This window comes from Panicum hallii, chromosome 1, assembly GCF_002211085.1.
Source record: "Panicum hallii strain FIL2 chromosome 1, PHallii_v3.1, whole genome shotgun sequence".
Taxonomy (NCBI): domain Eukaryota; kingdom Viridiplantae; phylum Streptophyta; class Magnoliopsida; order Poales; family Poaceae; genus Panicum; species Panicum hallii.
In genome coordinates, this window is record NC_038042.1 from 49727628 (window position 1) to 49755623 (window position 27996).

General features: G+C 44.9%; 1 protein-coding gene across 2 annotated transcripts; it reads right to left on the bottom strand.

Annotated features, from left to right (window-relative positions):
- Positions 1-21769: 21769 nt before the first annotated feature.
- LOC112885365 lies at positions 21770-27909 on the bottom strand. 2 transcript variants are annotated; one of them, XM_025951000.1, is made up of 6 exons: positions 27732-27909; positions 25720-25851; positions 25252-25316; positions 23155-24975; positions 22727-22910; positions 21770-22639 (listed from the first exon to the last, which is right to left on the bottom strand). In XM_025951000.1, exons 2-6 carry the CDS (start codon positions 25760-25762, stop codon positions 21969-21971), a joined length of 2784 nt encoding a protein of 927 aa, XP_025806785.1. In that variant the 5' UTR covers positions 25763-25851; positions 27732-27909; the 3' UTR covers positions 21770-21968. The 2 variants fall into 2 exon arrangements, with proteins under 2 accessions (XP_025806785.1, XP_025806790.1); XM_025951005.1 differs by lacking the exon at positions 27732-27909 and adding an exon at positions 25523-25633 and having other exon boundaries at positions 25720-25816.
- Between the last annotated feature and the right edge of the window lie 87 nt (positions 27910-27996).

Genomic DNA, 27996 nt, shown 5'->3' on the forward strand with positions numbered 1-27996 from the left:
ATGTCAGGCCCGGCGCCGCCGCCCACCAACTCCGACCAACTGACGGAGCCGCCCTCCCAGTCGTCCCAGTCCGGCACACCGAATAGACCACCGTGTGCAGAAGCTCCCATCGACCAAGCATGCTAAGTATAGCCCTGAGAGTATGGAGCAGCTGGCGTCGAACCCAACGGGAGAGACGTTCCTGGAGCATAGGCGCCAAACGTCTGAGACTCCATTCTTGCGAAAGGAGGTCCCATTGCCGTCGAGTGCATGACTATAAAAACAAACGAAATTAGTCATGTAAATCAAAGCTGATCGAAATGGAAATTATAAAGGACTTACAGCTCGAACTGGCAGCAGTACCGCTAGATGCCGCGTGCGGTGCTGCAGAGGTCGACGGGCCAGCTGTGTACACGTGGGCGGACGCATGACATGAACTGGAGGCCCCCACGTCGTCTCTGCCGCGACACGTCAGTGCATGTAACGCTCGCGTCATGCTGTCTTGAATCCGACGAAAGCTGTCTTTGTACTGTGCGTCCGGTACACGTACTCCACGTTCAATCAACGTGATCTGAGATGCAGCTTCGACCTCCGCGCAGTTGATCAAATCGATCTGCATGAGTAATGGGAAGCAGAGTAATATTGTTATCGATTTTTTATAAAAAAATTTAATAATTGAAGTTGTGAAAGACGTACCGTGCCACGCTGCGCCTGATCACGGTACAAGGGATACGTGTCCGAGATGGTCAGCGGGTGTTGATGCTCCGCGTCATCAATACGTGAAAGAGTGACGTACGGACGCGTGCGAGTGAGGTACCAGCGGAGGTATGCGCCGTAAGACGCCTCCGTGTGTGGCTGTGGCTCGTCCCACACATCGTCAGGTGCGTCTAGCCACCCTCCTACGTACTCCTGCAGCTTGACAACCTAGTTGACCTCGTTGGCATGATATCCCCTGCGCGAATATCTATTGCAAACATTTGAAAGACAACATTATTTCATGATAATGATTATATAATTAATACAAAACGAGTTATCACAAACTTACTCGTGTACGCTGCACGGCATGGTCTGGAACGCTCGAGATAGGAGAGGAAAATGCTATCGTCGCCCGAACTGCCTCATCACTCGCTCCACGCAGTATGGCTCGACGACAATATCGAACACTAGGTTCGCCTTTGTCAGCCAGTACGCCTCGTCACGCGTGCAGAGGGAGGACAACCCGTGCGGCGCACGTGTCTAGACAGCCGCAGTGGTGTACGGGGTCCAGATGACATCCTGTGGCCGCACCCGATCAAATTCGGACACGAACTGCGGGTATGCTTTTCGGACCTGCCGATGTGCCCAGCTTATCTGCAAAATTACACAACTGTGTCGGTACTTTGCATATATAGAAACATACAACAGTAAATTAAAAAGCTTACCCGTCGATCGGTCCAAAGCGAACCCATCGTGGGGCTATCCTCGTGCCACATCCCATACATCTCGGGCGGAGAAGGCTCCTCGCTGATTAGGGGGCGTGCTATGGCGAATCGCTCGTACGACCATAGCTACAACAGAAGTGGACAGCCTGTGATGACGGCGGTCCTCTCTGTCTTGAAACAGACTTGGCAAAGACCTCGGTACGTGGCAGCAAGCACTGCCGATTGTAGGATCAAGAACACCGACTAGAGGGGGGGTGAATAGGCGGTTTAAAAACTAAAACCAACAACACTAGAGAAATTTAATTAGTAACAAAAGAAAGCCCTATGTCATGCTACTACTATGTCTAGAGAGGTTTGCAACCTAGGGTGACAAAATACAATTCAAGCTCTAGAAAAGTAAATTTCTCAAAATAACAACAATTAAAGAGAGCTAGAGAAATAACCAAGCTTGACACACAAATTTATCCCGTGGTGTCGATGACTTGCCGGTCACCCCTAATCCACGTTGAGGTGGATTCCAAGAATCAACCGCTCCTCTATCAAGAACCTCTTGATCTTGAGCCGGCTAGAAACAAGGAACCACTCCACACCTTGATTTCACTAGAGTTGCTCTTCACCACTCCGGTGAGGTGAGCACTAAACCTCTCACAACCGAAATCGGGGCTTCTCAACAATCTCCTTCAAGAAGCTCCACGAAATCACCTTCTCCAAGCCGTCTAGGGAGCGGCAACTCCCAAGAGTAACAAGCCAATAAACCTTGCTTGAAGATTCCCTAGTGCCACAAAGCTCAACCTCTTGATGCAATGCACTAGGAAGCACTCTCACTCTCAAAAATGCAAATCCTTAGCAAGTGTGTGAGAGAGAGGGATGTCTTAGCTCTAGAGGGTCAAGAATGCAGTCCAAATGGCCAAGAGAGAGACCCAAGGGCCGGGCAATGGGTATATATAGACATCCCATCAAAAACTAGCCGTTACAGTCTTTTCTGCCAGAACGCGGACCGTCCGGTTTCAAAAACCGGACCGTCCGCCGTTATAAGCCAGAGAGTCAGAGAGCATTTAATGGGTGTCAGAACTAGCCGTTACAGCCCCGGCGGACCGTCCGCCCCCAACCAGCGGACCGTCCGCAGTTAAGTGTTCCACAACTCCAGAGACATGAGGGTCTCTGGAACAAACCTGGAATTAGCCAGCGGACCGTCCGCCACCAAAGGGCGGACCGTCCGCAGTTCAACCTAGAGGAACAAGCAGAGACAACAATGCTTCTGGATCAATTTATCAGAGTGCCTGCGGACCGTCCGCACCACAGAAGCGGACCGTCCGCGGGCCACACAATTTACACAGACCAGAGAACATCCTTTCTGGAACGAAAAGGAGTCACAGTTGCGGACCGTCCGCCCAGGAGAGCCGGACCGTCCGCCAGCCACAGATAAACCCTCTAAGCCTTTCTGGAACGGTAGCGGACCGTCCGCACACAAGGGGCGGACCGTCCGCTCTAGGGCAGTCAGCACTCATACTTGTTCTTTTTCAAAACCCCGCAAAGAGTAGTTAGCCCTCATGCATGCATTTATATATTTTGAGCAAAATGGCACTAGAGACCTGTCAAGCACGAGTACATGACCCCTCTTGATAGTACGGCTATCTATCCAACAAATCCAGTCACTTTTCATCCACTAAGCACCTTGTGACCGGTAAAATTCAAAAGACCCTATTTTATACCTTTGCCTTGAGCCCAAACTTTTCTCATCGTCTCCAAAAATCCACACGTTCGCAAATAACTCTCATTCATCCGTGGATCAACCTATACTCATTTTCTCAAAAAGAATTGTTAATCCACAAACTGTTGTCATTAATTACCAAAACATGAATTAGGGGCCTAGATGCTTTCAATCTCCCCCTTTTTGGTAATTGATGACAACACTAAGTTTTGGAGTGATAAAAGTGTTCAAGTCAACTTCATACGCTAGGCATAAAGAGAACTTGAAATTGAACTTTGGAAAAACTTACTCATTTTCCTTGAAAATTTCAGAATATGTATGAATAGGTTTACCAAGTTCAATGAGTAGAGAGAACTCCCCCTTGATGTGTGCATATAAATTTGAATGAATATCCAGAGCACACATATTTATATATGAGCATTTTGACGGAGTTTTCCCTACAAGTGGAAATCGAGGCATACAAGATACACAATATATATGACATGAATTTTAGCTTGATTACCATAGCCTCACAACCACAAGATGAACATAAGTAAATAGAAGTAGCGTACATCAACATAGTTCATCACAAATAACAAGCCAAATCCATGCAAGATATAAAACATAAGTCCATCCAATAAAGTTCAACACAAAATAAAATATCAGTGGCAAGCGGAAGCAAAAAGCGAATGAGTTCCATGAGAAATCCATGAGCTCCCCCTAGATCAAGGCACTCCAAAGTTCCTTCTCCCCCTTTGGCATCAATTTCCAAAAGGATCAATCCATCGGCGGTGGAGGAGGAGGCGGTGGATAGAACGGCTGATGCGGGTAGAACTCCGGAGGCGGCACTGGAGCCGGGAACACTGAGTAGAAGTGGTCAGAAAACCCGGTGAAGGCTGTGCTGAAGGTGTCAAAGCGCTGCTCTAAATGCTGCTGCCTCTGCTCGAGCTGCTCAACCTGCTCAGACGAAGGCAAATCCTCAAAACGGGAGTCAAGAGCTGCAATATCTGAGTGTAAACTCTCCTGAACACCCTGCATCTGAGCCATCATGGGCTGGAACATCTGCTGCTGCATGTTCTGGAAGTTGAGATCCATCTGACTCTGCATCTGACTAGTCAATCCGGCAATCTGAGAAGAGAGATCTGCCTGCATAGATGTAAAATACTGATCAAAATAGCCAGCTGGAGGAGCCCACTGCTGCTGTGCGGGAGGGGGAGGTGGTGGCATGCCATGCTGAGCTGCAGCCGCTCCTATGTGAGCATCATCGTCACTATCGTCATCACCATCATGCCCCTGTGCTTCAGCATCTCCAGGGAACGGAGTCAACGGCCTCATAAGAAAAGCATGATCGTTCTTGTAGGGCCTGAAAGGAGTATGCTTGCACTCACAAATGCCTCGGAAAGAGGTCGTTTCCTTGATGATGGACATAATGTATGGAGCAAAATATAAGTTCATCTCCATATTGAGCTTTAAATCTGCAAGCTGATCCATGATGAGGGCAATTACATCAATTCTATTCCCATTCATGACATGAGAGATCACATTCCAATAGAGCCCTCTAACCTTGTCCTTGTTGCCACTCTTAGGCATGAATGTGACTCTTGCAATTTTATTGATCACTGCAGGATGATGCCTCATACCCTGAGTTCCCCCAAAGCTTCTGGCAATACCAAGATGTGCAGGCTCATAGAACATGGGGTAGTCATTCTCATCTAGAGGATTTTCCAAGACTACATTCATGCTTTGCTCACTGGTGATGAAATCATAGTCCAACTGATTTCCTGCAGCAAACTGGGCAAATGTGGCAAAATATGTTCTTTTCCCAGTGGTCCACCAAAACTTGCCAGCTACCATATCAATTTCTACGGTGGCATAGAACTGGCGTATGACTGTTTCATTCCAATCACATCTATGTTGCAGAAAATTGGCTAACCCCATTTCCTCAAATCTGTCGACTAGATCAGTCATGACAGGATGTGATCTCATATACCCCAGGTCAATGGTTTGATGTTTGAACACAGTCTTTTTAACCAAATGACCGAAGTAAGCATCTTGTTGTACCTTGGTTCTGAAAAAGAGGATGTTGGTGTCACAAGGCATTTCGAACTGGTTCACTGCTCTAGCACTAGCATAGCTCTCAGCAGTCCACTGTCGGCTAGTAAGATCTAGCCTCATCAAGACAGTAACATCATCTTCAAAATCCTCAAGATCCTTCTCTGAAGAATCATCACCAACACCACCCACGGAGGATGCAGCAGCCATGTCACTAGGGTTAGGAGCATAGTCCGAATCATCGGAATTATCACCATCCCTTTGCCTCTTTGATGTTCCAACCTTCTTGATTTTTGAAGTGAAAGCTTTGAAGATTTTCCGAGGTGGCCTGAGATCAAGAATTGACCATAAGAACAATTACAAAATAAGATATCCAATCCATAAGCATACAGGTCAGTTCTGATTCTTGCTGAAAAAATTTGCCACCGGCGGACCGTCCGCGTGATACCAGCGGACCGTCCGCCTACTGTCAGCGGACCGTCCGCCTCTTACACGCGGACCGTCCGCGACGCATCTGTTCAGCGCATGAACACAGCAGTCGCCCCATAATTTGATCCATCCACAATTTGAGTTTAGATTCAAATCCACCAACCAAATTAATACTACACCATCTCCTCATCACTAGAAACAAAATGACCCAACTATTTGCAAGAATCCATGGCCCAAAAATAGATCGGAGCCACTAACCCTAACTCTTTCCAATGAGTAAATCCAAGAACAAGAGTTAGGGATTCATTGAAATACCGAGAGGACATGATGAAGAACGTTGATAAGAGTCCGGGGATGTGCTCGGACTGTCCGCGAATCACGCCAAAAATCCTTAACCTTGAAGTCTTCCCCACGTGCTTGAGAGAGAAAGAGAGAGGGCTTTTGGAGAGTATGTCTCGGGTTGGTGAGAGGAGAGAAAGAGACAGCCCAATATAAGGCAACCCTGGTCGGCCCCAGCTTTCTGTCAAGTGGCGGACCGTCCGCGGTTTCCAGGCGGACCGTCCGCTTCCAAATTTTGCTGCTGTCATCAGTTCTGCAGAGCGTCTGGTGACCAATCCAGATGGCTCGCGGACCGTCCGCATCTTACACGCGGACCGTCCGCTTAGTAACACTGCGCCCCAAAATTAACATTGCAGTCCCTCTGCTGATCAGTTCACATGACCGGCGGACCGTCCGCAGCTGACAAGCGGACCGTCCGCTTCATAACTTCTGCGGCCCAAAACAAGTTGCAGTGACTCTGTTGAACAAACCTCATACACGGCGGACCGTCCGCCTCTTACCCGCGGACCGTCCGTTGAACCAAATTTCAATCTGTTCAGAATACAGCCAATTTTCACAATTCCAACTTCAATATGGGATCATTGCTCATATAAAAATCAAAAAATCTCAAGTCTTGCATGAAAACCTTCCAAACTCTCATATGAGTAAGTTATAACAAGAATTCAAAAATAAATCGAGTAAAATCATGAAAAGTCATAAACGGCTCAAAAAATCCCTCAAAAATTCAGAAAATTGAAACAAGGAAAACATGGAAGAACCATATGTCACATGTGCTAGCTTTCAAGCCACATTTGAGAAGTCAATGATGTTTAACTCATTTCTTAACTTGCAAAACCGAGATTCATCCAAGGGCTTAGTAAATATATCGGCTAATTGATCATCCGTGCCAATACCATCAATCTTGATATCACCCTTGTTTACATGATCTCTAAGGAAATGATGACGGATATCAATATGCTTGGTTCTTGAATGTTGAACCGGGTTAGTAGCAATCTTCACGGCACTTTCGTTATCACACAACAAGAGAATTTCATCAAAATTCACACCATAGTCAAGAAGAGTTTGCTTCATCCATAACAATTGTGCACAACAACTTCCGGCCGAAATATATTCCGCTTCCGCGGTTGAAAGAGCCACGGAATTTTGTTTCTTTGAAGACCAAGAGACAAGAGACCTTCCAAGAAATTGACAACCACCGGAAGTGCTCTTCCTATCAACCTTGCACCCCGCATAGTCCGAATCCGATAATCCAACCAAATCAAAGTGAGCACCCTTGGGATACCATAAACCAATATTAGGAGTATATTTCAAGTATCTCAGAATCCTTTTGACGGCGGTCAAATGACATTCTCTAGGTGCGGCTTGAAATCGTGCACACATGCAAACACTAAACATGATGTCGGGCCTAGATGCGGTCAAATAAAGTAAACTACCAATCATAGAGCGGTAAAGCTTTTGATCAACCGGATTACCTCCCTCATCTAGGTCGAGATGCCCATTTGTGGCCATAGGGGTCTTGATTGGTTTTGCATCTTCCATACCAAATTTCTTCAAAATATCTTTCACATATTTTGATTGACACACAAAGGTGCCTTCCTTGAGTTGCTTGATTTGAAGTCCAAGAAAGAAACTCAATTCACCGATCATGGACATCTCAAATTCCCTAGACATCATTTCACCAAATTCTTCACAAAAACTTGGGTTAGTTGAACCAAAGATAATGTCATCAACATAAATTTGACAAACAAACAAATCCTTACCAATGGTTTTAGTGAACAAGGTAGTGTCAACCTTACCAATTTTGAATCCCTTGGAAATAAGAAAGTCTCTCAATCTTTCATACCAAGCTCGTGGAGCTTGCTTCAAACCATAAAGAGCTTTAGAGAGCTTATATACATGATTTGGCTTCTTGGGATCTTCAAAACCGGGAGGTTGCTCAACAAAAACAAGTTCACTAATTTTGCCATTTAAGAAAGCACTTTTCACATCCATTTGAAAAAGTTTTATGTTGTGAGAGCAAGCATAAGCTAACAAGATTCTAATAGCTTCTAGTCTAGCAACGGGAGCAAAAGTTTCACCAAAATCCAAACCTTCGACTTGAGTGAAGCCTTGATCCACCAATCTTGCTTTGTTTCTCACAACCACTCCATCTTCATTTTGCTTGTTTCTAAAAACCCATTTAGTGCCAATGACATTGTAATTTCTAGGCCTCTCAACTAGGTCCCAAACTTGATTCCGGGTGAAGTTATTCAATTCTTCATGCATAGCATTCACCCAATCCGGATCTCTCAATGCATCATCTACACGGTTAGGTTCAAGAAAAGATACAAAAGAATAATGTTCACAAAATGAAGCAATGCGAGATCGAGTTTGGACACCCTTACTAATATCACCCATAATTTGATCCACGGGGTGATCCTTTGCAAGAATATGATGAGTTCTTTGAAGAGCGAAGGGTTCTTGAGTTGATGAAGAAGGTACACTTGATGAACCAACTTGATCTTGTACTTGAGAATTATCGTTACTAGAATCTTGAACTATTTGTTGTGCTTGATCATTTGAGATAGACATAGAAGGATTAACTCTAATAGAGATAGAATGACCATCATCACTTTCATCTTCTTCTCTTGGTCTAACGTCACCAATTGACATATTTTTCATTGCATTTCTTAAACCATCACTTCTCACATCATCAAGATTTTCTTGTTCATTATGAGACCCATTTGTTTCATCAAATTCAACATCATATGCTTCTTCAACAATACCATGTGTTTTGTTGTAGACCCGATAAGCCTTGCTACAAGATGAATACCCGAGAAGAAAACCCTCATCACATTTGCTTTGGAACTTTGATAACCGAGTTCCCTTCTTGAGAATGTAACATTTGCAACCAAATACTCTAAAATATGAAATATTTGGTTTCCTTCCAATGAGCAACTCATATGGGGTCTTGTTATGGAATCTATGGCAATACAATCTATTGGACGCATGACAAGCCGTGTTGATTGCTTCGGCCCAAAAACTATCGGAAACATTGTACTCGGAAAGCATTGATCTTGCCATGTCAATCAAGGTTCTATTTTTCCGCTCAACAAGACCATTTTGTTCCGGAGTGTACTTGGTTGAAAATTCATGCTTGATTCCTTTCTCATCACACCATTCTTCAACTCTTGTGTTTTTAAATTCACTTCCATTGTCACTCCTCACTCTCTTCACCTTGAGTTCAAATTCATTTTCGGCCCTTGTCAAGAATTTTTTGAATATGTCATAAGTATCGGCTTTGTCATGAAGAAAGAAAACCCAAGTATACCTTGAGTAATCATCCACTACCACAAGACAATAACAATTTCCACCAATACTTCTATAAGTAGTAGGACCAAATAAATCAATATGCAATAATTCCAATGGTCTCTCGGTTGACATGACACTTTTAGTTGGATGAGCATTTGCAACTTGCTTCCCGGCTTGACATGCACTACATAACTTATCTTTTTCAAACTTCACATTCTTCAAGCCAACTACTAAATCATGCTTTATGAGACGGTTGAGTTGTTTCATGCCAACATGACCAAGTCTTCTATGCCATAACCAACCCAAAGATGATTGAGTAAACAAACATGTAGACAAGTTGGCCTCTTTAGTAGCAAAATCCACAAGATATACATCCTCATATCTAAATTCCGTAAAGATGTGATTTTTTCCATCCAAGCTAGTCACTACTACATCATCTTTAGTGAAACTACATTTATATCCAAAATCACAAAGTTGAGTGACCGCTAAGAGATTGAACTTGAGAGAATCAACCAACAATACTTTTGAAAGAGAATGATCACTTGAGATTGAAATTGTACCAACTCCTTTGACTTTGCCTCGGCTATTGTCACCAAAGATAATATCACTATAGCCATCCACATTTTCATCTAGAGAGGAAAACATCATCGGATCTCCGGTCATGTGTTGAGTGCATCCACTATCAAGTACCCAATGTCTTCCTCCGGACTTGTAGTTTACCTACAATAAAGAAATAACTCTTTTAGGTACCCAAACTTTCTTGGGTTCTTCAACGTTAGCAACCAAGACTTTTGGTACCCAAATGGCATTCTTTTTAGCACCATCTATAGGTATTCCAACAAATTTTGCACTAACATTGCCATTTGAATTTCTCATAAGAATGTAACTTGAATAAAAGGATATGACTTTCATGTTGGTGCAATTCTTCTCAACATGACCAACCTTCTTGCATTTTTCACAATATGACTTACCACTACTCTTCACAAAGGTAGTTTTGGTTTGCACAAAAGCCTTCTTCCCTTTCTTAGTAATATATCCAAACCCTTGCTTGTTCAAGGTGAATTTTTGACTTGCCCAACAATGATTAAACATGGCTCTACTATCATAGCACTTTCTTAAATCATTAGTCAAGCAAGTAACCTCCTTTTTTAACAAATTATTTTCCATAATGAGAGATTCATTGCAAGATGAGTCATTAATTTTGGTGCAAAAAGAGCTAGTCGGACTAGAACCACAAGGTTTATCATCAATTAAATCACAACTCACACCAATGCTCAATGTTGCTTTTCTTTCATGATTAAGTAGGGCATTGTGAGCTTCCTCAAGCTTCTCATGAGTTTCTTTGAGATTCTCATGTGAAGTCTTTAGCTCCTCATAGGAATCTTGAAGAGAAGAAAACTTCAACCTCAATTCCTTTAACTTGGCCTTTTCTTTAGTCATGAATTCATCGGCATCATTGAGCATTTCAACAAGATCATCATATGAAAGTTCATCAAGTTTATCATCTTGTTGTACCTTTGCACCACCCTTTGCCATAAGACAATGTGGTGTGGAGAAGAGAGATGGAGCCTCCTTGATGGCAATCCCGGCAACTTCCTTGGATGGCTTGTCATCATCATCATCATCATCATCATCGGAGCTTGCATCGGAATCCCACTCAACAAAATAAGCTTGACCATTCTTCTTCTTCTTGATGAACTTCTTCTTCTTCTTCTCATCATTTTTCTTGTCTTTCTTGTTCTTGTCATCTTTCTTGTTTGGACAATTGACACTAATATGACCCATTTCACCGCATTGGAAACAAGTATTGTCCATAAAAAGATTTTTTCTTGATGATTGACCTTTCTTGCCAAAATTCTTCTTGCTCATCATTCTATTGAATCTCTTGACAAAGAGAGCCATCTCTTCATCCGATTCTTCATCTTGGCACTCACTTTCTTCTTCCTTTTTGCTATCTTGAGCTTTGAATGCCACACTTCTCTTTTTCATATCAATTTCTCCCCCATGAGCTTCATCTTGAGATTTCTTGAACATGTCATGAGTGAGAACTTCTCTCAATATTTGTGTGGGAGTTGCGGTCTTCACATTTGACCTTACAAGCAAGGTCACAATTGTATCATATCTTTCCGGAAGGCATCTAAGAAATTTGTGGTTGAAATCCGCATCCGGTACCTCAAATCCAAGTCCCTTGAGGTCATTCACAATGTCATTTAGCCGGTTGAACATCTCGGCTATACTCTCATCCTTTTTCATGGTAAATTCACTAAAATTTCCCTTAAGCAAATATAACTTGGCCTCTTTCACACTTGATGTGCCCTCATGAATTTCCATGAGCTTTTCCCATATGTCATGTGCATTTGTGAGACTCTTGACTCTATTAAATTCGGTCACACCAAGGGCACTAAAGAGCACATTGACCCCTTGATCATTTAGTATCTCATTTTCCTCTTCTAGGGGTGTCAAATTTTTTGAGTCCAAAATGATATATCCATCATTTACCACTCTCCATAGCTTTCTACTCATGGCTTTGATATTAGCCGACATCCTAGTCTTCCAATAATCATAATTGTTCCCATCAAAGAACGGTGGCTTCCCAACATGAATTCCATTATCACTAGTCATTGTTCTACTCCAAGATGGTTAAATCCGTAATTAATGGAGTACTTAGCTCTGATACCACTTGTAGGATCAAGAACACCGACTAGAGGGGGGGTGAATAGGCGGTTTAAAAACTAAAACCAACAACACTAGAGAAATTTAATTAGTAACAAAAGAAAGCCCTATGTCATGCTACTACTATGTCTAGAGAGGTTTGCAACCTAGGGTGACAAAATACAATTCAAGCTCTAGAAAAGTAAATTTCTCAAAATAACAACAATTAAAGAGAGCTAGAGAAATAACCAAGCTTGACACACAAATTTATCCCGTGGTGTCGATGACTTGCCGGTCACCCCTAATCCACGTTGAGGTGGATTCCAAGAATCAACCGCTCCTCTATCAAGAACCTCTTGATCTTGAGCCGGCTAGAAACAAGGAACCACTCCACACCTTGATTTCACTAGAGTTGCTCTTCACCACTCCGGTGAGGTGAGCACTAAACCTCTCACAACCGAAATCGGGGCTTCTCAACAATCTCCTTCAAGAAGCTCCACGAAATCACCTTCTCCAAGCCGTCTAGGGAGCGGCAACTCCCAAGAGTAACAAGCCAATAAACCTTGCTTGAAGATTCCCTAGTGCCACAAAGCTCAACCTCTTGATGCAATGCACTAGGAAGCACTCTCACTCTCAAAAATGCAAATCCTTAGCAAGTGTGTGAGAGAGAGGGATGTCTTAGCTCTAGAGGGTCAAGAATGCAGTCCAAATGGCCAAGAGAGAGACCCAAGGGCCGGGCAATGGGTATATATAGACATCCCATCAAAAACTAGCCGTTACAGTCTTTTCTGCCAGAACGCGGACCGTCCGGTTTCAAAAACCGGACCGTCCGCCGTTATAAGCCAGAGAGTCAGAGAGCATTTAATGGGTGTCAGAACTAGCCGTTACAGCCCCGGCGGACCGTCCGCCCCCAACCAGCGGACCGTCCGCAGTTAAGTGTTCCACAACTCCAGAGACATGAGGGTCTCTGGAACAAACCTGGAATTAGCCAGCGGACCGTCCGCCACCAAAGGGCGGACCGTCCGCAGTTCAACCTAGAGGAACAAGCAGAGACAACAATGCTTCTGGATCAATTTATCAGAGTGCCTGCGGACCGTCCGCACCACAGAAGCGGACCGTCCGCGGGCCACACAATTTACACAGACCAGAGAACATCCTTTCTGGAACGAAAAGGAGTCACAGTTGCGGACCGTCCGCCCAGGAGAGCCGGACCGTCCGCCAGCCACAGATAAACCCTCTAAGCCTTTCTGGAACGGTAGCGGACCGTCCGCACACAAGGGGCGGACCGTCCGCTCTAGGGCAGTCAGCACTCATACTTGTTCTTTTTCAAAGCCCCGCAAAGCGTAGTTAGCCCTCATGCATGCATTTATATATTTTGAGCAAAATGGCACTAGAGACCTGTCAAGCACGAGTACATGACCCCTCTTGATAGTACGGCTATCTATCCAACAAATCCAGTCACTTTTCATCCACTAAGCACCTTGTGACCGGTAAAATTCAAAAGACCCTATTTTATACCTTTGCCTTGAGCCCAAACTTTTCTCATCGTCTCCAAAAATCCACACGTTCGCAAATAACTCTCATTCATCCGTGGATCAACTCATTTTCTCAAAAAGAATTGTTAATCCACAAACCGTTATCATTAATTACCAAAACACGAATTAGGGGCCTAGATGCTTTCACCGATCCACAGCTCCACCCAGGTACCTGGCCCGGCTCCGCATCCGCAATCGCGCACGTACTGGATGAGAACCTTGTCCACATAATTGCCGCTAGAGTTGCAGAAAAGAGTCCAGCTGAACAACCACAACAGATATGCCTCCAGGCAGCGCGACACCTCGTACTGCGCAGCTAGAGGCTGGAGATCCTGAACCTAAAATATATTTATTCAATACTTAGAGGTAGTCACATATGATTCAATTAAATTAATTAAAAATAATTGTACGTACCCTATATTGTATTACCCAACCCTTGGCGCCACCTGTCCGCCAACGCCGCAAGTAGAGAGCGGTCCAGCTGCATCCGCTTCTTGGCGCCACCGTCTTGGCCGTCGCCGGCCTGAAGCATACATGCGAGTGGCAGCAAACCAGCCTCACGTAACCTATATATTTTGCATTGTGGTTACAATTATCGTACAAGCAATACATTCATTCTGTAAAAAAATACAAAGTATCACCTGTCAAACCAGCGGTCGTCCAGGTGCAACAACTCCTTTGCTACACGAGGGCGCAACTCGTGAAGCTGCTACCCCTCCACCGCTGCCAGGTACGACCTGTGCCGTTCGTCGGTGTTCGCGTCAAGGAGCTCCGGTGTCTGCGCCATATCTACATAAAAAATATAACTACCTTAAGAAATATTTCTAAAAAACTATTAAAAATACTAAATACTATTCAAAATATAACTACCCTAAGAAATATTTCTAAAAACTATTAAAAATACTAAAAACTATTCAAAATATAACTACCCTAAGAGATATTCCTACAAATAATTGAAAATACTAAAAACTATTCAAAATATAACTACCCTAAGAAATATTTCTAAAAACTATTAAAAATACTAAAAACTATTCAAAATGTAACTACCCTAAGAAATATTTCTAAAAACTATTAAAAATACTAAAAACTATTCAAAATGTAACTACCCTAAGAAATATTTCTAAAAACTATTAAAAATACTAAAAACTATTCAAAATATAACTACTCTAAGAAATATTCCTACAAATAATTGAAAATACTAAAAACTATTCAAAATATAACTACTCTAAGAAATACTCCTACAAATAATTGAAAATACTAAAAACTATTCAAAATATAACTACCCTAAGAAATATTCCTAAAAACTATTAAAAATACTAAAAACTATTCAAAATATAACTACCCTAAGAAATATTCCTAAAAACTATTAAAAATACTAAAAACTATTCAAAATATAACTACCCTAAGAAATATTTCTAACAACTATTAAAAATACTAAAAATTATTCAAAATATAACTACCCTAAGAAATATATCTAAGAACTATTAAAAATACTAAAAACTATTCAAAATATAACTACCCTAACAAATATTTCCAAAAGCTATTGAAAATACTGAAAACTATTCAAAATATAACTACCCTAACAAATATTCCTAAAAATAATTGATAATTATACGACTACAACGAGAATATACCTCCAAACCGACGTGTGAACAAGGCTTCGCCGCTTCCTCTCCTCTCTTCCTCTCCTCCCTTTCTTATTTTCTTGATTTTTGCTGAATAATATGGGAATTTAGGGGTGGGTGGGGGCTTAAATAGTGGTGGAGGAACGTCCCGGGATGCCCCTCCAGGAAACCTCCCGCCCGTTGGGAGGGCAGGATGCCCCTCGGGGGACCTCCCGCCCGTTGGACGGGCAGGATGCCGCCGCCGCCGCGTCAGTAGCCTCTTCGTGAATAAGAAAATTTCTTATTCTCGAAGAGGCCCTCGGGAGGGGCCTGGGAAATATTTTGGGACCTCCCGCCCGTTGGATAGGCGGGAGGTCTCCGGCCCCACGCCTCCCGCCCGTGGATCGGGCGGGAGGCACCTATTTTTCGAAAATTTCCAAAACGGCACCCATTTTTCGAATTTAATTTTTTTAACCCCTTTTTTAAAAATATTACTCCCGGGGAGGGGTCTGGGAGACGTCCGCAATCTCCTGCGGCCTCCTTGATCCGACGCGCGGAATGGTGACTGGTGAGATCTTCCAAGTATAGTGTAACGAGAAACCCGGTCAGACTTCCTTGCTTTCGTTCTGGCTTGCAAGCCTGGAAAAGTGGCACCGTTTTGCCCACTCTTTGTTGGATGGTTACGGAATGCCTAGCTCACTTACTTCTTTGTAATTTTAAACGAAATGGCAGGAGAGCTACCAATTATATTAAAAAGAAGGGCATTCTAAAAGGAAGAACTATACAAACTCGTTAGGCTGAGTCTGGAAACCACAGCAGAAGAAAGAAAAAACACAACCGCGCAGCACGGGACATGTTAGGCCCAGCTAGCAAGAGTGGCGAGATGTTTCGCCCCGCCATAACCCATCTATCTAATTCATCTCTGATTTTAAAGAAGATGTTGTCGCTTGTGGCTTCCTTTCGATAAAAAATCCTCGCGTTTCTTTCCTTCCATAATTCCTAGGAAATTAACATGATCAAGAAGCACGTGCCTTTACGCGAATTGGAAGTTACTCTTGCCATTGCCGTCCACCACTCGTGAAGGTCACCGTCTTGCTGTGTCCACTCTCTCGGATGCACTATTGGGATCGCTAACCAATCCGAGATGGATGACCAGATTTTTCTAGTGAATCTGCAGTCAGCAAGGAGATGCATGGCCGTTTCGGGCTGGCATCTGCATAGGGGGCATGCTGATTGGTTCAGCCAGCCTCTTGCTTGCAGTCTGTCCGCTGCCCACAGCCTGTTTTGGACTGCCAACCAGAAGAACAACTTGCAGCTTGCAGGCGCCTATGTCCGCCAAAAGAGCATGTCGAAATTTGTTGTCGCGGAGCCAATGAACTGGGCATTGTAAGCCGATCTGGCCGAGTAGTTCCCATTGGCCGTGAATTTCCAAGTGATGTCGTCTTGCGACTCTGGGTTTAGTGAGATTGTTTGTGTTGCCTTGCACAGGTCGACAAACTCTTGTAGGTGATGCAGTGAAAAACTCGGATGATGAAAATTAAAGTCTTTGGTCTAGTTGTTGTTTCTCAGTGCGTCTCCAAGCATTCTATTTTTCTTCCTGAAGATAGAGAACAGATTTGGCGCGAAATCAATCGGCCTTTGACCTCGAAACCAGCTGCAGTGCTAGAAGGACGTTGTACTTCCATTTCCAACCGTTATTGTTGTTGCTGCCGCAAAAAGTTTCTTGTCCGTTTTGTTCATGGGATCTCCGATCCAATCCATAGCTTGTCATGTTCTTTCCATTCTTGCCATAGCCACCGCAACCTGAGGCTTCTAGCAAAGCGCTTGATATTGAGGATACCCAGGCCACCTAAACAGGTTGGTCGGGCAGAATGGACCCACTTTACTTTACATTTCCCTCCCGTAATTGCCGCCGCATCGACCAAACAAATCTTTTCCTTATGATGTCAATTTCTTTCAGAATAGCTTTAGGAGCATCCATAGCTGTTAGGAGATAGACCGATCGGGATGTGAGCACTGCTTTGACTAGAGTGAGACGGCCAGCCGGCGCTATGTTCCTTGCATCCAAGCAGTTAGCTTGCCGATGGCTTTGTCTATTATAGGCTGGAAGTGGATGCGCTTAAGTCTTCCCATGGTCAGAGAGGCTGAGGTACTTTGTCGGAAAATTAGTCTTGATGATTGGCAATCCCCCTATGACATAATCGAGGTCGATGACCTCGTACTGTATTGGCACCACTCTCGATTTCTCGAAGTTTGTCTTTAGACCAGAAGCTTCCCCGAACTTAGTTAGGAGCTCTGTGAAGGCGCCAATGTCCTCTTTCATCAGGTTAATGAAGATTGCCGTGTCATCCGCGTACATGGAGACTCTGATGTTTAAGCTTCTTCCTCTCAGTTTGCTAATTAGGCCTTTCTTCGTTGCTCAGTAGCGCTCTAAGGGGTTCAATGGCGGTTGCTCAGTAGCGCTCTAAGGGGTTCAATGGCGATGACAAAAAGTAGCGGGGAGAGTGGGTCTCCTTTGCATAGTCCTCTTCCGTGAGAGATCGGCCTGTTTGGGATTCCATTTAACATGACCCGTGATGAGGAGGTGGAGAGAAGAGCAGCTATCCAATCTCTCCATCTATTTGGAAAACCCATTTTCTCCAGTAAAATTAACATGTAATCCCATCTCACCGAGTCGAAGGCTTTCGCGATGTCAAGCTTTAGGAAGAATGCTGGGATTTTGTTGCGATGGAAACGTCTGGCCATATTGCGGACTGATAGAAAATTGTCGTGTATACTCCTTTTTTCGATGAAAGTGTGTTGGGAAGATTATTGGTGTGTGGGGCAAGCCTTAGAGCTAGAGTTTTAGTGATGATCTTGATGAAGGAGTGGATGAGGCTGATTGGCCTGAAGTCCTCCGATCCACTGACTCGGCTCCACTGACTCAGCTCCATATTCCTCACCTCATGAGGCTCTACATCTTGCAAATTGAAAGCGAGGATGCATTTGTTCCAATGTCATAGGTTACGCATTCCAATTTCCAAGGGGGACAAATAAGCGTCAAGAAACTTTCATCTCAAATATCGATCGAGTAAACGTGATAAAAGCAACCAAAATTCGTACACTGATGACTCCAAGTCGTGACGCAGCCGCGATTTCACACGTAACAAGCATGCATGAGAACGCAGTTAGGCGGCACTACGCTCCAGTGACGGCCAAATTTATTCATTAAATTAGCATAATAGCTTAGCATTCTAGGCAAGCCAGCACAGCAGAAGACTGCTGATGAAGGAGTAGGACGCACAAGCCCGGAGGCACTAACATAGTGACAACAGCTAGCGATCCACCACTGTTCCACGCCGTGCAGCAGTTACCAATGCCAATGCCACGGGGCGGTCGCCGCACAACTGCTACGGGGATTCGCTGGACGCCGGGGTACCGTCTGCCCGGCAGCAGCTCGGCCTCATCCTGCAGCAGTCGTACGCGCTGTCCCCGACACCACCTGCCGCCGCCGCGTGTGGCAGAGCCGCCGGGACGACGGCGCTGGCTCTCAGCAGGGCCCGCGGCGCGGCCGCCGCGGCGGCGCCGGAGAGGACGAGCACGAACGCGAGAGCTACCAGTGCCTTGGAGACCTGCATGTTTGGCTTCTTGTCGCGGTTCTCTTCAGGATGGTGGTGGTCTGCTGCTTCCGGACGAATGCTGGTGTGTGCCACTTATAGGGGAAAGAAAAACGGCCGGTGAGGGCCTAAATCGGATGAGGAGGGCGAGGTGGTGCTGTGCGTGTGGGGAATCAAAGGAAGGCTCGCCGGAGGTGGCGAATCGCGGCGGCCGGCGGAGGGGAAGAAGGGGATGGTGGCGGCAATGGAGGAGAGGGGCTAGGGTTTCGGGGGAGGGGAACCGGCGCAAGGACTAAAGGAGGAAGGCGAGCGGGCGGGGAGGGAACTTGCCTTCCCGCGGCTATGCTGGCCCAGCCAGCGGCCGACGGCGCGGCGCCGCCGTCCGCCAACGGGCGAGCCAGGAGGCGCGGAGATGGCGGGGGCCGTGCCTAACAGGTGGGGCTAGGGTGGATGGGAAAAAGAAGAATGGTGGTTCAACTTTAAAATTTAAAAACTAGGACTCTCCAGGCTCCAAAAATCGCTAAAATTTTATTGGAGCAAGATCCAACTACCAAGAACGCAATGCAACAACAAGAACTCAAAAATTTATTATAGATTGCTCATAGAAATTCAAATAAAACAGCAGTTTTCAAAACTTTCAAGAATTTTATGGCTCAGGCTAGTCATCACAAAATTGAAAAATAAATTTAAATTCATCATTTGAAATCTAGTATTTAATCAAATTTTTTCGGGCACAGTTACTTAACAAAAAATTAGACTTGCTTTACAACATTCACTCAAACAAGGCAAGAAATTCAATACAATCATTCAAATTCATGCATAAGTGATGCTCCATTATGATTAAATGATGCTCATGATGCCACTAGTTGCATGTTAAACATGGTTTTAAACTTTGGGTTGGGACACTCACGGGGCCAATTCCACCATCAATCGCAGAGGCGCAAGATACTTTCCTTGTGGTACTACTTCTGAACAACCAGCTCTCCGGCTGCCTTCCCCACGAGCTCGGCATGCTCCACAAGGCGGCCGTCATCGACGTCGGCATGAACCGGCTCACCTGCCCGATCCCATCATCCTTCTCCTGCCTCAGCAGCGTCGAGCAACTCAACCTGGGCGGGAACCGCCTCTATGGCCCTGTTTGGAATTTGGAACGGAGAGAGTATTAGATTTTTTATCATGTTATCAAATTAGCAAATGTGCCACTATATTTAATGTGTATAAAACTCTTGTAAAATCAGCGCTGCGTTTCCCTTGCGTTTATGTCTTGCCGCTTTGTACCTCTTTGCCATGGTTTGGTAGGTTAGTATGCTACGGTCTGCCAGGGTGCTCGTCGTGTGTGTAAGTATGTTTGGTTTGATGCCCAAGCTTGCCTCGCTAAATTTTGGCTACTTTGATCAATTTTGGCCACCATTTAATCTGATGGTAAATTTCGACTCGGTAACTTCCTCCTTTGGCGCTGCTCACTTATCGTTTAAATCCATGGCCGCTAATTTAGTGGCCAAAATTTATCTTGGCTAGAACATGGCATAAATCAAAGAACGTGTGTCTGCGTTGTTCTGTGCATGTTCCAGCGAGGTTCGTACAAGTAGCGACGGTCCAGCCCGGGCCACCATGCGCCGAATAATAATAATACCATAAAATAAACAGTTGGACCTCCCATGCAAGTAGCCCACGTAACAACACCAGTACGGCTCAGCCCATCTCATCAGCCCAAAAGAGACGTGATGCAGATACTCTCTGATCCGACGCGCGGAATGGTGAGAAGACCTTCCACGTGTATTAGTTAGTGTAACGAAACCCGGCCAGACCTCGCTTGCTTCCATTCCGGGCTTGCAAGTACGGAAAAGTGGCACCGCCCCTCTTCTTTGGACGGTTACGGGCTCTACATCTTGCAAATTGAAAGGAAGGTTACGCATTCCAATTTCCAAGGGGGGCAGATAAGTGTCAGGAAACTTTCATCTCAAATATCGATCGAGTAAACGTGATACTTAAAAGCAACCAAAGACGATAGTACTACGTGATGACTCAACGCGGCTGCGTCACAACGGCCGCGATTTCACATGTAACAAGCGTGCATGATAGAGAACGCAGCTATAGGCACTGCGCTCGAGCGACGGCCAAATTTATTGAGCTAGTATAATAGCTTAGCATTCTAGGCAAGCCAGCACAGCAGAAGGCTGCTGATGAAGGACGCACGAGCAGCACCGAGGCACTGACAACAGCTAGCGATCGATCCACCACCGTTCCTCGCCGCCGTGCAGCAGCCATCGGTGCCAATGCCACGGCGCGCTCGCCGCCGCGCGCCAGTCCGCTACGGGGAGTCGCCGGGCGCGGGGGTACCACCTGCCCGACAGCAGCTCGGCCTCATCCTGCAGCAGTCGTACGCGCTGTCCCCGACACCTGCCGCAGCCGCGTGTGGCAGAGCCGCCGGGACGGCGCTGGCTCTCAGCAGGGCCCGCGGCACGGCCGCCGCGGCGGCGCCGGCGCTCGTCTCAGCGCCGGAGAGGAGAAGGAGCACGCACGCAAGAGCTACCAGTGCTTTGGGGACCTGCATGTTGGCTTCTTGTCGCGGTTCTCTTCAGGATGGTGTCCCGGACGAACGGCGGTGCGCGCCATTTATAAGGGAAAGAAAGGCGGGGCGTGATCCGATCGAAGAGATCACTTGGAAGAGCGGAGGTGGTCGGGACAATGCACGGGACGAGCATCCCGAAGTGAAACTGGGCCGGCGCCGACAAGCATGGAACAATGCGCGAGCTTCCGATGCGATCGATAAACATGTCTCCCTGGCTAGCAGCGCGGGATACGGAGTAGCCCAAGTCATCGTGACCTCACCATGAAACGCGCCGCAATCCCGGCATGCGGCGGGATAGAGACCTGGAGGCCCGTCTTGGGCTTGGAAGCAAACCAGCGGCGATAAACGCCAGCCCGTTCCTTGCCGCCAAAGCTCTCTGTCGGGGGACGAGGGGTTCAAAGTTCAAATTCCTCGGCGCTGATGATGACCATGATAACTGACAAAGCCTCGATCCCTTTGCCTTGCAAGCATCTGCCGGTCAGAGAGTGCTGCGGCCATTGACTCGCGGTCTTTGCACAGCAATCTGGTAAGATGCTCCACCCACGGCAGAGTTGGCAAAGCTTTCGGCTCATTTCATTGACAACGAGCAATGTGCGCAGAAACAGCAGATTTCACTTCATTTTCCCTACAAAACTTTCCCTGAACTGCATAATTACCATGTTTTCATCAGCTGAAATGTTACAAAACTTTCACAATGCAACAAGCAGAACCGGCCAGGAATAGAAGCAGGAGGATACAACAATGAACGATCCAAGGAGCAGCTGTCAAAACAAAGGGAATGCACAGGCCAGCTGTTTCCTGGAAAATTTTACCAGTTACAAACAACACCTCCTCGTCGAAAACAAACTGCGAAATCCAGCACAGCTTCTTCAAGCAGCTCCTCCATTACTCCCCCTTCGAGGTGTTCAGTGATATCAACCACCTGCAACATCAACGAATTCACCCAGCCTCTTCCCTCAACCTCTTGCTTCACGATTCTGTCCAACATGATCCCAGCATTGTCTCTCCTGCTCACCACAAACATTCGTGCCCCGTAAATCCAGTCCTTTAGGATACTCCAGACCTCTACCCCCAAATCAGGAGATGAGGTGTTTCTCCATGTTCTAGGGTGCCTTTTACTCCATGGGAATGAGCTTAGTAAGGCGTTCTCGCCGATTTCGATTAGAGCAATGTTCACACAGTCGAAAAGAAGCCTTCGGTATGAACTTTGCTCCTTCAACTCTGACACTTTGTTGCACAGCACCGGGTCACGAGGGTAATCAGGTAAATGCCAGCCGGTGAAAACAATACTTGATTGTGAACTGCCCAATCCTGCAGATGACATTATATTTTGCACAAGGACATGGCATTCTGACTCATCATCGTCTACATCAGACATAAGCGAGGTAGTCCTTGGGGTGCCAAGTAACTGCGATTCTGAGGCAGAGTCGTCCCATGATACGAAACGGGCAACAGTCTCAATTGCTGAAGATCTCGATACTGCTTCAGAGAACATGTCAACAGAAGTAATCATTACACAACCCAGATGGAGTAATGGAGAACTATGATATGGAAAAATAGCCTTACTTGCATTCTTGGAAGTTCTTCCAGATGTTTCGGGTTCATTACAACTGCTATCTTCAGAGGGTGCATCAAGAACTGAGGTAGGGCTGGGTTGATCACGGTTGCTATTTAGGCCTTTATTTACTCCTAGTTTATCCAGGCTTCCTCTTGGACAGTCCAATGATATAGTTGCACCAATTGAAGATCTCTGTCATGCAATTTCTCATCAGTTGTTTTGAGGTCAAGAAAATTGGGATTCAATAATAAAGTTCTCATGCAGCAGTAAATAGGTAGTCAGAAACCAACTCGCTCAACAGCAAAACTGACAGTCAACAGGATAAGACCAACAGCTGAAGCACTAGGAAAATATAATACATTGCCAACCAGAAAGACAAAAGAATACAGCATATTAACATAGCATTAGATTTGCATGACACATGATAAATTCTTACCTCTGACATGCTGGTTGATATTTGTGTGGAAAAACTATCAATCCTGTCCTCACAATCCACTGCTTTTCCATTGGCAACCAGATTATGATTGTAATCCTGACCACTCCCGTCCGATCTACTCCGAACTCTACAAGCTTCAAGCCTATCAGCAACGCAATCAGATGGATGATAAGTGCTTCTCTGCCTTGTTGGCTTTTTACTTCTAGACAAGAAAAAATCTGAAACTCTTCCCTTCAAAGATGATTTTCCTTTATTGGACACAACCACCATTTTAAGTTTGCGACTGTCAGGATTTGAAGCTTGCGCATCCACCACCGTGTTACCAAATGTGGACGAAATCACTGGAACAGAATTCGACCTTGGCAGCTTCCTAGGAGATCTCTCCCCATTTTCACCATTCTTTCTGGAAGAAGTTACATACATAGACCGTGTGGTCAATTCATTATCCAAGCTACATGACCGGTTGCTAGAAGCAGAAAGTATCTCAGTGCTGACATCTTCTTTCTTCGCTTCTTTGATGGAGAGCATTTCACCTAAGGTGCATGTTCTCCTCGATGACTGAACTTGCTCTTGACTGATGTCATCACAGGTCACCACTGCCCATCGCTCTGAAAGCTGTTTCTTAGCTTCCCTGATTACTGATGACTCAGAAAAGTGGGAGATCTTGCTCAAAGATGAGCTCGAGTATGGACCTTCATATCCTCTGCGATTCCATGAATTTTTTGACAAGGGACTACCTCCTTCTGAATCACTGAGGGTACCACCATCTTCAATACAGTCCATTTCAGAACCACTGCTATAATCAACTTCTGAATCACTGAATGAGCTTTCATCTCCCCCATATCCATTTGAGTATGCAGAAGATAGTAAAGAATCATCCCTTTGATGAAAGCCATCTTGCCGGCGCTGCATGATACCATGCACTAGCCCTGAAGATCCTAGAGTTGCCTGGCTATAATCTACTGATCCATGGAGACTATTTCGGTTAATTAACTGAAATGTACTTTCCCTGGAGGTTAGCTTTGCCTCTGATGTACTAGGCTTCCCTGGGGTAGGCCTCAAAAGTACTATTCTACTTGGCTGGGAGGATATTTCTTCCTTTGGACTAGGAATCCGATGAAACTTTCTCATATTCAACACATTTTGTTTACTAACTTGTTCTGTTCTGGATTGCCTTATGCTATTAATCTCAACAGATTTAATTGGCTTTAGCAGTGTAATGCGTTTTGTCGGAGGTGGTGCTTGGTTTGTGTGAAGCCCACTCAGCTGTCTTGAGAAAGAGGAGCTATGTTCTTCAGGAGTTTCAAGAAATAAATCTTTATTTGAACCTGGAACTTCAAGAGCTTCTTGTAACTCCTTTGTGTGAAGGAGCTTCTCTTCCATGGCAAAACATTTTGGTTTAATGAACTTCTCTTGCACAATATCGAATTGCTTACTCTTGTTCTCAGAAGGCCATCCTTTCAGTGAAGTTTGATCTTGAAAACAGCTTGTTCCTGATTGTTGTTCAGATACTTCATAAACATCATTATATTCAATCATTTCATCAATTGATTGGTGATCTTGTGTCTTCAATCTTATTGACTGATGGTGCTCTTTCCCATGTAAGGTCTTGTTTGATGCATTTAAATCGCTAGTCAAGTCGGCTTTGGTATGGCGTACAATTAGTTCTTCAGTAGGTAAATCCTCCTCAAGACCCATTAGCCTGCCAATGACACTTGGAGCTCTCCTTTTTGACTCCACTTCTTTTGCCATCTCTTTTTCTAATAACATTTTTAATGAAGTTGCATTTGATTTTCTGCTTGAAGAACTGCCATTAGCTCCCTGTAGACAAACCCACAATAGCAAAAACATGAATCAAAACAAGCATCAATAGTATCAAGTTAGCCAGAAGTACAATGTTGTTCTAGGTTTATATTTCTTCCTCAGGTCATTCTTAAGCACAAATTTCTAGTTTCTTCTGTTAACACTAACTGACATGTTTGCATCTACTCATGCATTTCTTCAGTTCGTCATATTAAATGATGTGTTATGATGAAGAAAGGTCCCTATAGTTGATAATATTAAATTATTCGAATAAAAAATGTGCACAAAACTCACGGATTTTTCCTCCACAGGATTGGTAATTTTCTTCAGTTCTGATATGATCCTTTGAACTGGTAGCCCTGAGAGGAGAAACATTGAATAAGGTATGTCCTTATAAATAATACATAGTAAACAGTTATACCTGGATAAATTTGACTCATAAAGAAAGAAACAAATCAAGAGATATAAACAGGAACAGCAGAACATATCGTTGATTTGGTCATTATCCATTTATCCGAAAGCAAAAGAAGATATGGCATTAATCCATTGACTATCAGTTGAATACATTGTCATTTGTGATCCGTCCCCACATAAAGCAGAGTGATGACAATTTTATACAGCAATCCTGGTAGGCCTTAGTCACAGTGGATCCCACTATTATTCCGCAAAAGTACCACTACCAAAAATATCAGAAAAGTAACTTAATCAAAAAACACCCAAGGAAATCCTAGCAGGGAAAAATTGCAGAAGCAATATACATACCATCTCCAGGAGCTTGACCAATTACTGACTTTACTCCAGACATTCTGGTGCATAGATTAAACCAACAGATCAATTCCTCCTGATAATAGGTACCATGCCCAGCTTAGAACAATTCATTTGGAACATGGAATCCTGAAAAATAGACAAAAATTTAAAAATTAAGTCAAACTCTATGAACCTGATATGAGAAACATAATTAAAGCTACCACTCTACATGAACTAAGTATACCACTGCCCTCCTTAGGTGCACTCCAAACACAGGAAAAATTTCAGCATGACAGCAGCTAGCTAGCACTAACAATCGGGAGGATTGGATTAGTACACCAAATCTAGATTAGAAAGCTCTAAGCATTTGAAGCCCTTAGGAATCAAACTTATGGGATACAGAAAGTCTGTTGATATTACTGTTGGAAGATGCTCCTCCTCTGAAAACTTCAAGAGACACATGCTTAAGGCTGAACTTTTTGCAGGCCCTTGTAGGCCATATTGGTGCAAGAGAATAGCACAAGTCATGGCCTGTGCTTGTCCAATATTACACGAAAAGAAAATTGGCACAGAGGACCAAAATATTCGAGTAGGACAAAGCAGCACTTAGCAATATTGAATAGTTACGAGTTTTAGCAGACTAGTGGCAGGTAAAAGGACACAATAAAAGTAAGTCTACAGAAGCCAATGAACACATGTAATTACAAAGATGTTGACGCATAAGGACATGACACTAACGAGTTCCTACGTACTCCCAAAAGGAATCTTGCAGACAAAACAGTAATCTCAGAAAGACTGCATTTTCTTGTCAGATATACCAGTTAGTGCACGGCAGAACGGCAGTAAGAGTGACCTGAAAAATACCCATCAAGTGCACGGGTTCCGACTTTTAACACTTCTTTAGATCAGACAAGCGTGAAAACTAAAAAACGAATATACACGGAGTAACTATGATGCCATGCACAACCAAAATACTGCCAAGATTTACAGGTGACAGGAATCTCTGCACCAGCACCGTCCCAAAGGCTACCGATTTTCTCTGGAAATCTCGTCAGCACCTCGAATCTTGACAGTGGAAGACAGGAAAAGAAAAAGGGAACGAAGCTCTGATAAAGCAGAGGGCATGCACTCTACGTCGAATAAAATATGCAATCAAGAATGAGACTAACGAGATGTTTAGGTATGTACGTCTCCAAATGAGCCCTGAAACCGAGACAATTCCTCAGTGCTGCAGTGTTTGCAGACTAAAATACACCATGAACTATAAACTTTGTCTTGGTCTGCTCATTGCTGACTCTTACTGTATTGTACCATTTAAAAAAAGAAGCGCGCAGCTGATGAGCTGAAGCGTAGAAGAAACTGCAGAAGTACGGTCTGAGCCTATTAAGGAGTACGACATTGTAGCCAGATGGTACAGATATGTCAAAACAAATCAGACGCAGGGCTGAATTGTATTTATCCCTTTTTAGAAAATTACGAGCTGCACAGAGAAGAGGTGAAATAATGTGGCGCGACAGGAACCATAAGCTGATACGCATATCGGTGGGTATTTGCATTTCACTATTTGAATGGTAACTATCTTTTTTTATCTTCCCAACCAAGCACTGAATCATAGGATTATCTTAATATATCTTCCCAGAACCAAGCATTAGCCCATAACTTCGTCTGAAACCATTACTCCTATTGCATCTCCCCCTTTTGAAGCATGATTTTATCGGTAAAGCCTATCCCCCAAAGTTGCAGAGACGAACAACTCAAGCTGGCTCCAATGCCCGTTGAGCACATCAATCCCAACCAACGCGAACCGAGCACGGTGGGAGCACGAGCTCACAGCCAACGAAACGCGCGAGCTCTACGCAGCGGTGGCATTTCCACATCAATCTTGAATACCCGATCGCCATATTCCGCGGGAATCCCGGCTAGGGAGCGGCACAATCCCAAGCACCGGCGCCACGTCGCGGGGAGAGAATGAGAGAGAGGAACGGAGGAGAGGAAGAGTCCACCGATAGCAGGAGACGGATGCTAACCTCTCGCGATGAGGGCGCTAAGCACCCTCGCCCCGCGGCGGGCGGCTTCGCCGGCGGCCGGGGGACGGAGCGGGGGCGCCTGCTGCCGAGTGCCGACGCGGCGGCGGGTTCTGGGAGGGGTCGGTGGGAGGGACTGGAGGAGTGGGAGAGTGGTGGAGCAGAGGTGTTGGGACGCAGAGGTAGGTAGCGAGTCCTCTGAGATAGAGAGCCGTTTGGCTGGCTTGTCTTTCGTTTCCGCCGCGGGCGCTGGCCCGCGACGCGTTGT